At 34.4% G+C, this 14,068-nt stretch overlaps 3 protein-coding genes and 1 pseudogene across 3 annotated transcripts; all 4 read left to right on the top strand.

Moving 5' to 3' along the window:
- Positions 1–448: 448 nt before the first annotated feature.
- Positions 449–1,699, top strand: LOC125836915 (probable glycosyltransferase At5g11130). Its single transcript, XM_049516069.1, has one exon. The coding sequence runs from the start codon at positions 561–563 to the stop codon at positions 1,608–1,610; it is 1,050 nt and encodes a 349-aa protein (XP_049372026.1). The 5' UTR covers positions 449–560; the 3' UTR covers positions 1,611–1,699.
- Positions 1,700–2,765: 1,066 nt separating this feature from the next.
- LOC125836924 (receptor-like protein 14) lies at positions 2,766–5,592 on the top strand (annotated as a pseudogene).
- Positions 5,593–8,376: 2,784 nt separating this feature from the next.
- On the top strand, positions 8,377–13,295 carry LOC125836923 (receptor-like protein 15). Its single transcript, XM_049516077.1, has 6 exons — positions 8,377–8,830; positions 10,829–11,098; positions 11,189–11,266; positions 11,495–11,641; positions 11,783–13,223; positions 13,292–13,295. Exons 1-6 carry the CDS (start codon positions 8,425–8,427, stop codon positions 13,293–13,295), a joined length of 2,346 nt encoding a protein of 781 aa, XP_049372034.1. The 5' UTR covers positions 8,377–8,424.
- On the top strand, positions 13,288–14,052 carry LOC125836919 (receptor-like protein 13). Its single transcript, XM_049516074.1, has one exon. It carries the CDS (start codon positions 13,321–13,323, stop codon positions 13,948–13,950), a length of 630 nt encoding a protein of 209 aa, XP_049372031.1. The 5' UTR covers positions 13,288–13,320; the 3' UTR covers positions 13,951–14,052.
- The last annotated feature ends 16 nt before the right edge of the window (positions 14,053–14,068 follow it).

Here is a 14,068-nt window from a genome sequence, read left to right as displayed (position 1 = left end):
ACCATTTTCTTGCTTTTGGTCTTAGCCATCTCTATTTCGAAAATAAAAATAAAAATAAGAGATAAGCTAAGAAATCAACGTAACATAATGTATAAATAAATACTTAAATTTGGTCATTGTATCAAGTTAAATTAGGAAATTGAATATACCCCTTTTTTTAAAAGACACTAGAAAAAAAAAAATTATACACATTCTCATATACCCCACTCAAGTTGCTAATAATCTTAAACTATAGACTATAACTAAAATTTAATTAGACGGATAATTCAAGATGATGCAATTGAAAGCTAGGAACTTTTCTTTTGCAACTTTTAATTATTCAAAGGTCACTTTCCCATATACACAGAGAAAATTAAAAGAGCCTAAAGTTGACCAATTAAAATTATAACACAACAAAATGTATCATACCTTCCAATTTCCAATTCCAACATTGATATTCCAACAACCCCTATATTCCAAACACTTAGTATAAGGTATTCGATTGATCGAACAGACACGAAAGTTAATCATAGTAATTCAGGAGTTAGTTTGGTGTGGAAGGATTCTCGCTCAACGGAGAAATGGCAACTTTCACTTTCTCATTGTGTTTTTTACTCAGCTTCACCTTCCTCTTTGTCTTAGTTCATCCATCTTCATCTTCATCTTCGCCTTATCTATATCCATCAACATTTACGAAGAATTACAATAATATGCTTACGAGTTTCAAAATTTTCATCTATCCAACGACTCAAGGAATTACTTTTTTTACTCCGTCAGCTTCAAATTTCTATGATTCCCTTCTTAACAGCGCGTTTATCACTCAGGAACCGGAAGAAGCTCATCTGTTCTTCGTGGTTTTCTCTCCTGAGTTATCTACTCGTTCTCAGGCGCGGCTTGTTCGTGAGCTGAGAACGAAGTATCCTTACTGGAACCGGACGTTAGGAGCTGATCATTTCTTCATCTCACCGGAAGGAATTGATTTTTCTTCTGATAGAAATGCACTCGAGCTGAAGAAAAATTCAGTTCAGATTTCGGTTTTTCCGACTGTTTCAGGTAAGTTTATACCTCATAAGGATATCAGTTTGTCTCCGGTGAGTAAATCCTCACTTGTACTCTCCCACGCGCCGGTGAATATGGATCGTTCGTTTCTAGGTTATCTGAAATGGGATGGGAAGACGGAGGTGGAGTTGGTGGAGGAGTTGAGGTTGGATTCGGAGTTCGTTGTTGAAACTGAGTCGTTGGATCAATTAGGAAGAGTGAGGAGTAGTAAGTTCTGTTTGTTCTTCTACGAAGCTGAATCGACGGCGGCTATGACGGAAGCAATGGCGGCGGGATGTGTTCCGGTGGTGATTGTTGACCGTCCGGTTCAGGATTTTCCGTTGATGGACGTACTGAGGTGGTCGGAAATGGCATTTTTGATCGGAAACCGCCGTGGAGCTCAGGGATTGAAGGCGGTCCTGGGCGGTGTGCCGGAGGATCGATATGAGCGGATGAGGGGATTGTGTGTAGCGGCGGCTCACCATATGGTGTGGAATGCGGAACCTCAACCGTATGATGCATTTCATATGGTGATTTATCAACTGTGGATGAGACGGCATACAATTAGATACACTCGGAGGGAAGAATTTTAGAGTTGAAAAATTCAATTTCTTTGCTTGTAGAATTAGTGCATGATTAATAATACTATAATCCTAATTAATGGGTCAATAAATTGTATGCTTTTTAGAATGATTGTTTACGACATGTTTAATAGATTCTTTTGCTATGTTCTGATAGTTGATATATTCTACTCGATTGAAATGATCTTTGGAATATAACAAAATGTGTTTACATATTTCAATCCTTTACTAAATTTGTTCCCTTCATCGAGTTAGTTTGATTTGACATAGAGTTCAAGAAAAAAAAAGAATTTTGAAACTTGCGATCTAAAATAAGTTACAGATAGTTGTGTAATTATAAATCATTTCATTAAGGTAAAAATAAATATTTCAAAGTTAAATGGTTACTTAATATAAAAAAGTGTTTTTCTTTTTGGACAAACTAAAAAGAAAAGTAAGTCATATAAAGTGAAACAAAGGGAATACTAGATTTGCTCAAAAGAAAGTGTTAAGTTTAACTTTAGTAAATATATATTAACAAAATTTCCAAAATTCTTCAATGCAATTAGGGTCGTTTGGTAGTTAGATAGAGTTATGCAGGTATTAGTAAATCAAAAGAAATGTATTACAATAAGTGGTAAGAGAATCACTTGTTCATTGCGTAATGTAGGTGCAAGAAAATCGAAGTTTGTCTCTGATGGTGATGTCAACTTGTCAAGGTCCTTCCATTTTCGAATTCTTCTTTTCCAGCTCACTTTCAATCAATCAATTTCCAAGCAACAAGTTGATGCAAATTACAAGGAAATATTGTGTTTAGTAGTGTTTTTGTTAGGTAGGTTGTCTACATCACACTGCTGAGGTGTAGCCCTTCTTTGGACCCTGTTAACACGGGATGTTTTGTGCACTAGGTTGCCCTTTTTAATTCCTGCGCCAAGAAACTCATTATCTTTTTAAATAGATTACTTATCTCTGGTGTCGTAAAGAGGATTGTTTGAATATATTTAATATGACTAATAGCAAGATTTATTGGTGGTTGCTGGTCTTGTTCATGGTAAATGGATGGAGATGTTGTTATTGTTGTTGGATAGAAGAAAGGACTATGTTCCATTGATCATAAGTGTTAGTAACTATGACTATGCTCCAAAAAGGACTGAAGTAGTTATACATATCAGCAAGAATGTTAAATTCAAAATTTAATCTATTTGACTCGCGAAAACTTAACTGTTTAGCATGTCTGATTTTAAGTTTCTTCGTGATTTGTTTACAGGTTTCGAGAAACTGAGACAACTGAGGAAACTAGAAATACTTGATTTGCCATCGAACTACTTGAACCGCAGCATCTTTCAGTCTCTTAGTCAACTTTCATCTCTCAAGGCGTTGGGCCTCGCGGAAAACAACTTTGAATCAGGTGCTAACATTGGGTTCATCTGTTTTCCCCTTTGCACTATTAGTCTTCCTCTTTTTACAGAACTGTGCTAAAAATAATCCATTTCCTTTTAACATTTCAGGTTCTGAGAGATTATCAGGGTTAGACAAGCTGGAAATCCTAGATTTGAGCGACAACGCACTAAATGCTGAAAACGTTCTCTCTGTTCTAGGTAATTAAACTTATAGTTTCTTTTGTGAAAAGCCGTTTTTCCTCAGTAGCTTCCTACATAATTATTCTGAATTCCTCGACAGATCTAAATGTATCTAGAACGACGTTGAAGAAACTTGATATAAGGTACAACAGATTCCGGAGTTCTATACCAAATGAAGGTATATATACAATTACTCAAGTTTTTCTTCTTTCAATTGATTTTATTCTACCTCCTTGTACATCTTGCTATGTAAATATATCTTATTGGTACCCAATCGAAATCACAAACTTAGAACTGAAAAGTCACAAATCATTCACAAACTCCACAGGCTCCATTTGGATTTGATGAAATGTGTATAAATCCATAGACTTACCTGCAAAGATGTTATTTTAATAACTCTCTTTGTCAAACACTTTGGTTAAAAATATGACATTCCATCATTTTAGGCGTCATTTGCAAGTCGCTATTGCCATTTTAGTTCAAACATTTACAGTTTAAAGCATACTTTTAATGTTTCTTTTGCATGTAAGAGTTGGGAGCTTTAAGAAATATTGAGTGGTTACTGTTGGATGGAAACACATTGGATGAGAACTTTCTCAGGAGTACTGGTGCAATGTCATCTCTTACAGTGTTATCAGTAGCTAATTGCAACCTCAGTGGAGTCCTACCTCTTCAAGGTAATTTCAGACATACGTCAATAGAACAATGAATAATTTCAGAACAATCCGTGTTTCTAATATTTTCTGCATAACAACTATATAAGAACATGAATAACAATCATTTATTTGTTCATTTTGCAGGCTTGTGTGATCTAAAATATCTTGAAGAACTAAGTCTCCACCTAAACTACTTCACTGGAGAAGTCCCTGCATGTCTTGGAAACTTAACATCTCTTCGGGTAATAGATCTCAGTTAAAATTACTTTACTGGAAATATTGCCTTATCTCCACTTCCAAGTCTCTTGTCCCTTGAATATCTCTTGTTAGCAAACAACAAGTTTGAAATACCAATTTCATTCAAGCCATTTGCTAACCATTCAAAACTTAAGTTTGTCATTGCTGACCACAACTCGATAATTGTACAAGCTTATTCTAAAAGCTGGACTCCAAAGTTCCAATTGGAAGCCTTGTCTTTATCCAATTGCTCTCAAATGCCAAGTTTCCTTCAGTATCAACATCATTTACGGATTCTTTGTCTCTCGAAATGTAACATTGGTGGAAACTTCCCAAATTGGTTGTTAGAAAACAATCCCAGACTAGGAGAAGTTTATTTGGATGGAAATGCATTCAATGGATCTCTTGAATTTCTGTTCCTTCCTAATCTGAAAGCTTTTGATATCTCCAGCAACAAAATTCAAGGACAACTTCCTCCTAACATTGGGTCCATTTATCCGAAACTCATGATATTCAAAATGTCCAACAATATGCTTGAAGGCTTGTTGCCTTCAAGTTTTGGTGACATGAAAGACCTTCAATGCTTGGATTTGTCAGGCAATAAGCTAACAGGTGATCTACCTATTGGATTGGCTCGTAAAGGATCCAAGTTAAATTTTCTGAGATTATCGAATAACATGTTGAAAGGGGAAATATTTCCAGTTTTGACTAACATCAACAATTTTGCATATCTGTTCTTGGATGGAAATAACTTCTCAGGCCCAATTCCGCAGGCGTTATCCACTGCTTCATTATTTTCACTGGATTTAAGTTACAATAACTTGTCAGGAAACTTATCAGTGTGGCTTGGTGACATATCCTCCTTACATTCCCTCGCACTGTCCGGAAACCATCTAAGAGGTCATATTCCACCTGATTATTGTAAACTTGAAATACTTGAGGTGTTAGATCTCTCTGAAAACAACCTTGTTGGCGCAATTCCATCATGTTTTAGTGCTTTACGAGCCTTAAGACGTGTGTATTTGAGCAAAAACATGTTACAAGGGGAATTTAATATGTTCTCAAATTCCCATCTACAAATGTTGGATCTTGGAGATAACAACTTCAGTGGTTCAATTCCAAAATGGTTGGACGAAACTTCTGAGTTAACTGCCTTACTCTTGAAAGGAAATCGTCTTCAAGGCACCATTCCTCCACAGTTATGTAAGTTACTTAAGAATATTGGATCTTTCTCACAATAATATCTCAGGACCTATACCTCATTGCTTGGGAAACATAATGCAGAATCCATGGGACACAAATGTATACTACAGTCCATCATTTGGATATGGAGACTTCGAGATGTTTGGAGGAAATACCTTGATAGACGTAGATGACTCATTCGAGACAACATCAACAATTTCATTTCCAAATAGCTTTGGTGCGTTGGTTGGAGTAGAGTTCACAACCAAATATAATACTTATTCATATGAAGGTAGCATTCTTAGTTACATGTTTGGTGTTCATTTAACAGGTATGACTCCACAGCGTACAGCGCAGTAATTTGCAACTTTTGATGAAAACAGTTATGAGGGAAATCCTTTTCTTTTTGGTCCTCCATTGCACATCAGTTGCACAGAGGCAAAAGAGATTCCAACATACCTTCCTGCACTAAATTTCTCTGAAGATGATGCTTCTTTTTTAGCTATGGAGTGGTTCTGTATTTCATTTCTTGTAGCATATGCAAATGTGGTGGTTGCAGTGGTTGTAGTACTTTGCGTAAACCCCTCCTGGAGAAATGTCTGGTTTTATTATATCAAGTCTTTGATGTATTCATGTTACGATTACTTTGCTTCCAAAAGTTCAAGACTTTAATAATTATGTAATATTTCATTATGTAAATTAGGGGTGTACAAAATCGAACCAAACCCCAAACCGAAAAAAAAAACACGACTAGTGGTTTGGTTTGACTTGGTTTGGTATTGGGAAAAAAAACTGATTATATTTGGGTTGGTTTGGTTTAACTTAAAAAAAATAACCCGAGGCCAAACCAACCTAACATTATATATGTAATTTTAAAATTTTATTTTATACATAAAAATATTTACTTTGATATAATTTAAAAATATTTTTTATACTATTTCATAGTTTTTATCTTTTAATATATTATTTCAAGTTTAAAACATAGAATTCGGAATAGTCCAATAAAGATTATAGTTCATAGATGTTGATAATTATAATAAAACTTAAATCAAAATCAAATTAATACTAATACAAAAAGAAAATCAATTCAACACTAAGAATGACAATAATATTGAATATTTGTTCTTTAGTTTTACATTGGTTTAGACAATTAAAATACATAATCTAATTTTAATTTTCCTTAAATATTTAGTAATGTAACTAATACTTATTAAACTTATTTTAGCATGATTTAGTTTTTTAAATTATGATCATTTTCATTATGAATTTGTAATATTTATTTTATATGATGATTTCATTATTATTTTTTATTGAATATTTTAGTGTCATCGGCACTCATACCATATTTTGTGTTATTTTTTTAAGAAACACCTTAGATAATTGTATTTTGGTTGGACTAAATAAATATTTGAAGCACAAGTTAATTATATGTTTGTATGCAAACTTTACCGAAAAAATCTGAGATTTATTAGTTTGCTCTGATTTATAAATTTAAAAATTCGACACAATGGTTTGGTTTGGTATTTGAAAAACCCGAACCAACCCGAGGTTGAAAAACCCAAAAAAAATCCAAATTTTATTAGTTTGGTTTGGTTTATAAATTTAAATTTTTTACACAAATGGTTTGGTTTGATATTTAAAAAACCTGAACCAACCCGGTCATGTATACCCCTAATGTAAATGTAGGGATGGCAATGAGGCGGGGTGGGTGTGGAGCGGAGCGGGCTTAGGCCTATGTGGGGAGGGGCGGGGGACATGATTGCGGGTGCAGGTGGATACGGGGGGGTTGAAATATGGTTTTTCCAATTCTTAGCGGGGCGGGGCGGGTGCGGGTTTACAGTGTAAGTGTTGATGTTCTAGCTTAATCACTCTAGCCTCTACTTTACTGTGTAATTGTTGATTTTTTTTAATTTTTTATTTTTATCTTTTTGTTAAATTGCAGCATATGTTAAATTTTTAATTGTGTTTCATATATAATTAGAATTTATAAATTGAATATTCAAAAAAAATTATAGTCGAATGTTAAAGCTAAATAACAAAGTGAAAGAAAATAATAAGAGAACTTATGCGGGGCGGGGTGGGGAGGGTTGAAAAGGTAAATTAGTCTATGTGGGGCAGTGCGGGATGGATTAAAGTCTCCGCGGATTTATGCGGGTTTGCCCCTGCAACTGCCTCGCCCCGCTCCATTGCCATTCCTATGTAAATGTATGTGTGAGTTGTTCTTGGAATGTTGGTGCCTATCAAGTTCATTAATACTAGTGAATGTTGTGTTGATTTGCTTGTGCCTTCTTTAAGCATTTGCCAGATTAATTAAATTATTTCAAAATATAAAAATGTGTCATATTTTTTTAAAACAGTCGAATAGCCAAAATTCTTCAGTGCAATTAATGGTTTGAAAAATATGTATACTGCTCAATGAGCCATTTCTTCTATATGGTCCACTGAAATAAGTGCTAAAGACTTGGTAAACCCCTAAAGTAGCTGAATTTTTTTGACATTAGCACACAAAAATTATAACTAAAAAAAAAAAAAAAAAGAAGAAGAAAATGGCTAAGGAATTAATTTTTGCTGACTAGTTAAGCACAATAATTATCAAAATTTACTCACCGTTTCAATTTGTTTGTCTTACTTTCCTTTTTAGTCTGTTTCAAAACGAATGTCTCTTTTCTTTTTTGCAACTCTTTACATCAAACTTTTCACGTGACATGTTTAAGACCATATGATTCAAAAGTCTTCTTTACTCTCCTAAATTCCGTATCAGGTCAAAATCAAAAAAACAAATTGAAACGGAGGGAGTATATAGCAAGAGAAGTGTTTGAATGAAACTTCTATACAAGTGATACTAGTGGGAAATGTTTCCTCATGAGTAAGTGTCTCAAGTCAAGTCAATGATGGTGCTAGTCAACTCAAATCCAACTCAAAATTGCAAGCAATGTTTTGATGAAAATTAGAGAAAAATATAGAGATAGAAGAACAACAAGACATATTAAAGAGTAAAATACAGAAGTTGAAAGGGACATAACAAGAAAAGTAGTTGCACAAAATTCCACTCTAGTCTACATCAATTATTGCACTATTCCTTAAGATGCCTGCTACCTCTCACCAGCACAGATAACGAACAAGCTTCTTTTTCTTATATATAGTTCGGATATATCTTATAGTGTTGTCAACTTGTAGGTAAAGAAGCAAAACATGGCTAATAGCAAGATAGTACATTGGTGGTTGTTGATTTTGTTCATGGCAAATGGATGGTTGTGTTGTTATTGTTGTTTGAATGAAGAAAAGACTGCTCTTTTGCAACTCAAGGCAAACATAAACTACAGTATAGGCAACGATTACTTGTCATCGTGGGGGGCTAATGAAACCTCGGATTGTTGTCAATGGGAGGGAATTGTTTGCAGCAACATCACTAGAAGAGTCGTAGAATTGTCCATTATTGCTAAGCAAATTAGTCGAGAAGAACAACTAAGAAATGTTACAGATAGAGATGATATGTTGAGGAACTGGCTTTTTAATGCATCTCTATTTATTCCCTTCAAAAATCTCAAAGCTTTGATCATACCTGGACATTCATTAGCAGGCTGGGTGAAGAATGAAGGTATGTTCTCTCTATATACGCTCCCATAATATAGAACGAAAGAGATTATACTACTCCCTCCGTTTTATATTATATGGCCATGTTTGACTAGGCACAAAGGAATGATTTTTGGTACCTTGAAGCTTGTGGTTGTAAACATGTAATGATAATTCTATTGTGTTGTACTTTTTTTAAACAGACTAAAACAGAAAGAATGTCATATAAAATGAAGCAGATAGAGTACTACATATCTGAAAAATGGTTCTAAAGATCCATTTCTAAATACAAAAAGGTGTCATTCTTTTTAAGTGGGATAAAACAGAAATGTTGAAGTTTGCTTTTAGTTACTGCAGTAACTTTTAGCAAAATAAGTTATTTAGTTTGAATAAATTTGAATTTTGAATTTTAGTTAGTTTGTTTATGTTATTGAGATATTTTTGGTTGTTTTAAATTTCAAATTATGCAGATTATGTGTTTTATGTTGGCTATTTAAAGCCTCTCAATGCTTAATAAAATTATTGAAAGTCATTTCAATCCATTGAGAGACATTTTCAATCTTTTTGTGCTGCCCCATTTTTAAAAAACACCAACAGTGGTATCAAGAGCTTCATTGATCTTAAGGGATCTGTGAAATCTTCCAAAGAACTACCATATATATTTAACCCGTAAGGGCTACCTTTTTAACCCATCAAGGCTACCCATTTTAACCCATCAAGACTACCTTTTCAACCGGTGCTTTTTTCAACGCACAGGCTTTGCTAAATCATTTTTAACCAAAATAATGGTAAGCAACAGTCTCTCTTTGAATTCCCCACAAATTTTCACAGACGAAAACTATCAAATTTGGTCTGTGAGAATAAAACCATACTTTGAAACCTATGTGATATGTGAGGTTGTGATGGAAGAAAAACCCTTACAATATCTCTCTATGAAGTTCAGATTAAAGCACTTTCAAAAAAACTTCTACACAATGCAATGTCATCACATGTGTTTTTGAAGAACAAAATCAAAAGAAGAAAAAGAAAAAAGAAGAAATTTTGCAAGTTCATAATTAATGAAAAAATTCCAGCATCAACTACCAAAGCAAAAATTGAGGAGGAACATTTTTTTCAATTGAAGTAACTAAAGCAAAGGAGGAGTGTTGAAGTTTGCTTTTAGTTACTGCAATAACTTTTAGCAAAATAAGTTATTTAGTTTGAATAAATTTGAATTTTGAATTTTAGTTAGTTTGTTTATGTTGTTGAGATATTTTAGGTTGTTTTAAATTTCAAATTATGCAGATTATGTGTTTTATGATGGTTATTTAAAGCCCCTCAATGCTTAATAAAATTATTGAAAGCTATTGAAAGTTCAATCCATGGAGAGACATTTTCAATCTTTTTGTGTTGCCCCATTTTTAAAAAACACCAACAAGAAAGAATGTCACATAAAATGAAACGGAGGGAGTATGATCACAATACAAACTTGAATTACAGCTTCCAAAGGTTTAACTATATATGTTAGGGTTTTGCCCTGATTTTCTTATCATAATTTAAGATTTATTTTTCCTTAAAGAAAAGACAAAACATTACCATAAATGTTTTTACTTTTCTTGAAAGGAAAATATAATATTCTTTCATGTTTGGTTTATTCTCTCCTTTTAGGACTCTTTTTCTAGTAAGAAAAGGTTTTAGGACTCTATAAATATAGGTTTGTTTCTTCTAACACAAACACAATAACATCCACAATGTAGACATTTAAAGAGTTTAGTTTATGTGGAGATTTATTCTCTCAACAGTTATAATGTTTTCTTTTAAATTAGTTTTCATATTAATAATATTATGTTTTAGTATCGCTTTATTTGTCATCTAATTTATCACCGTCTTGATTGCAATTGTAAGCTTCCACATGACGCCCTAATCACCCTTCAGAAACCAACAATATACTGGTTTAAGAATGTTAAGTTCATTGTACAATCTACTTGACTCTGTCACATAATTTAGCATGTCCATTTTAAGTTTCTTGTTAATTTGGTAACAGGTTTCGAGAAACTGAGACCACTGAGGAAACTAGAAAGACTTGACTTGTCAGGGAATCAGTTCAATCGCAGCATCTTTCAGTCTCTTAGTCAGCTTTCATCTCTCAAGTCACTGAACCTCTCAAGTAACAACATTGCATCACGTTCAGAGATGTGGTTCACAGACAACAAAATTGGATCAGGTTCTGAGAGATTGTCAGGGTTAGACAAGCTGGAGATCCTAGATTTGAGCAATAATAATCTAGAGGATGAAAATGTTCTCTCTGCTCTAGGTAAGTAAACTTATGAAAATGTTCTAGAAAAGCTCTTCTTCTTTTTTTATCCGTACCTTCCTAACATTATTATTATGAATATCTGGACAGAGTTGAATACATCTAGTACGACATTGAAGAAGCTTGATATAAGGTACAACAGATTCCAGAGTTTTATACCAAATGAAGGTACTTAAAGTTTCTTCTTTCAGTTGATTTTATTGTTAGAAAAACCATAGATAACACGCGGAGATATTATTCTATATGTCTCAGTATCAGTGTCTTGGTTAAAAATATGTTGTTCCACCATTTTAGGTGTCATTTGCTAGTTACTATTACTTCATGCGTCTACGCTGCACTTTTGTAACACCTATGGCTACATGTTGATGATTCTTTTATGTTTCTTTTGCACGAAAGAGTTGGGAGCTTTAAGAAATATAGAGTATTTATTGCTGGATGGAATCACATTGGATAAGAACTTTCTGCGGAGCAGTGGTGTCATGTCATCTCTTAAAGTATTATCAGTAGCTTACTGTAACCTCAATGGAACTCAACCACTTCAAGGTAATTTCAGACATAGCATCGATCCTTTAAATTTTCGTGTTTCTAGATGGTGCTACGTAGGACTACTGTCATGTTAATCTTGTATTTTCTGCATAACAGAATTGAACATGTTTAACAATTATATACTTGTTCATTTTATAGGCTTGTGTGATCTAAAATATCTTGAAGAACTAAGTCTCAGCGGAAACAGCCTCATTGGAAAACTCCCTACATGTCTTGGAAATTTAGCGTTTCTTCGAGTAATTGATCTCACTCAAAATCAGTTTACTGGAAACATTGCTTTATCTCCACTTTCAAGTCTCTTGTCCCTTGAATACCTCTTGATAGCAAACAACAACTTTGAAGTACCAATTTCCTTCGAGTCATTTGCTAACCATTCAAAACTTAAGTTTGTCATTGCTGACTACAACTCGGTAATTGTACAAACTACTTCTAAAAGTTGGATCCCAAAGTTTCAATTAGAAGCCTTATCTTTATTCAACTGCTCTCAAATGCCAAACTTTCTTCATTCTCAACATCACTTGAGACTTCTTCATCTCTCGAAATGCAACATTGGTGGAGACTTTCCAAATTGGTTATTAGAAAACAATCCTAAACTTGGAGAAGTTTACTTGGATGGAAATGCATTCACTGGATCTCTTCAATTGCCATTACTTCCTAATCTGAAAGCTTTCGATATCTCAAACAACAAGATTCGGGGGCAACTTCCTGCTAACATTGGGTCCATTTTCCCAAATCTCGTGATATCAACAATGTCCAGCAATATGCTTGAAGGCATGTTGCCTTCAAGTTTTGCTGACATGAAAAACCTTGAATGCTTGGATTTGTCATACAATAAGTTAAAAGGAGAGCTACCGATAGGATTGGCTCGTAAAGGATCCAAGTTATTTTTACTGAGATTGTCGAATAACATGTTGAAAGGGGAAATATTTCCAGTTTCAGCCAACATTAACAATCTCCGATACTTATACTTGGATGGGAACAACTTCTCCGGCCCAATTCCACAGACGTTATCCACTGCTCCTTTACATACATTGGACTTAAGTTACAACAGATTGTCAGGAAACATACCGTCCTGGCTTGGTAATATCTCCTCCTTAACCTCCCTTGCATTGTCCAAAAACCATCTAAATGGTCATATTCCACCTGATTTCTGTAGACTTGAAGGACTTGAGGTGTTAGATATCTCTGAAAACAACCTTGTTGGTGTGATTCCATCATGTTTTAGTAGTTTCCGACACTTAAAACATGTGTATTTGAGTAAAAACAAGCTACAAGGGGAATTCAACATGTTCTCAAACTCAGATTTAAGAGTGTTGGATCTCGGAGATAACAACTTCAGTGGTTCCATTCCAAAATGGTGGAATAGTTCTGGTATAACCACCTTACTTTTGAAAGGAAATCATCTTCAAGGCACCATTCCCACAGAATTGTGTCATGCTAGTGACTTGAGAATTATGGATCTTTCTCACAATAATCTCTCGGGACCTATTCCTCGTTGCATTGGGAACATAATGCAACAAGAAGGTGTCATAGTAGCATACCCATACAGTCCATCATTTGGATATTCAGTATTCCAGACGTTTGGAGGAGACGCTGCGATAGAGGTAAAATTCTCGATCCAGTATTCATCGGCAATCATGTTTCTAGATAACTATGTATGGGTTGGAGCAGAATTTATGACCAAACACATTACATACTCCTATGAAGGTAGCATTGTTGATTATATGTCCGGAATTGATCTTTCTTGCAACCAGTTAAGTGGTCACATACCTAAGGAGCTCAGTAATCTTGCTCAAATTCGTGCGTTGAACTTGTCACATAACCACATAACTGGAACAATACTATCAGCATTCTCGAAACTCCTGAATATCGAGAGTTTGGACTTGTCATACAACAACTTGACTGGGAGTATTCCTACTCAACTTGTAGAATTGACAACTCTAGCAGTGTTTAGTGTGGCACACAATAATTTAACAGGTATGACTCCACAGCGTATTGCACAGTTTGGAACTTTTAATGAAAGCAGTTATGAAGGAAATCCTTTTCTTTGTGGTCCTCCACTGCTCATCAGTTGCTCAGAGCCTAAAGAGATACCGAAATCACCTCTTGAACCAGATTGTTGTGAAGACGATACTGGTTTTCTAGATATAGAGTCATTCTATATTTCATTTCTTGTGGCATTTGCAAATGTGGTGCTCGTAACGGTTGTAGTCCTCTGGGTGAACCCCTACTGGAGAAATGTTTGGTTTTATTATGTTGAGTATTACATGTATTCTTGCTATTACTTTTTTGCTTCCAAAATGTAAACCTTACATATTAAGGCCACTTTCAAGTAAATCATACAAATGAGTTCTGTTCCTTATACCTTCTTGTTTCTTGATACTAAGTATCTGCTTTCATTAACACATTCAAAATCATCAGAAA

The sequence above is a fragment of the Solanum verrucosum genome, unplaced genomic scaffold, assembly GCF_900185275.1.
Source record: "Solanum verrucosum unplaced genomic scaffold, falcon-dt-bn FXZP01000099.1, whole genome shotgun sequence".
NCBI classification, from domain to species: Eukaryota; Viridiplantae; Streptophyta; class Magnoliopsida; order Solanales; family Solanaceae; genus Solanum; species Solanum verrucosum.
This window is presented reverse-complemented; position numbering and strand designations above follow the sequence as displayed.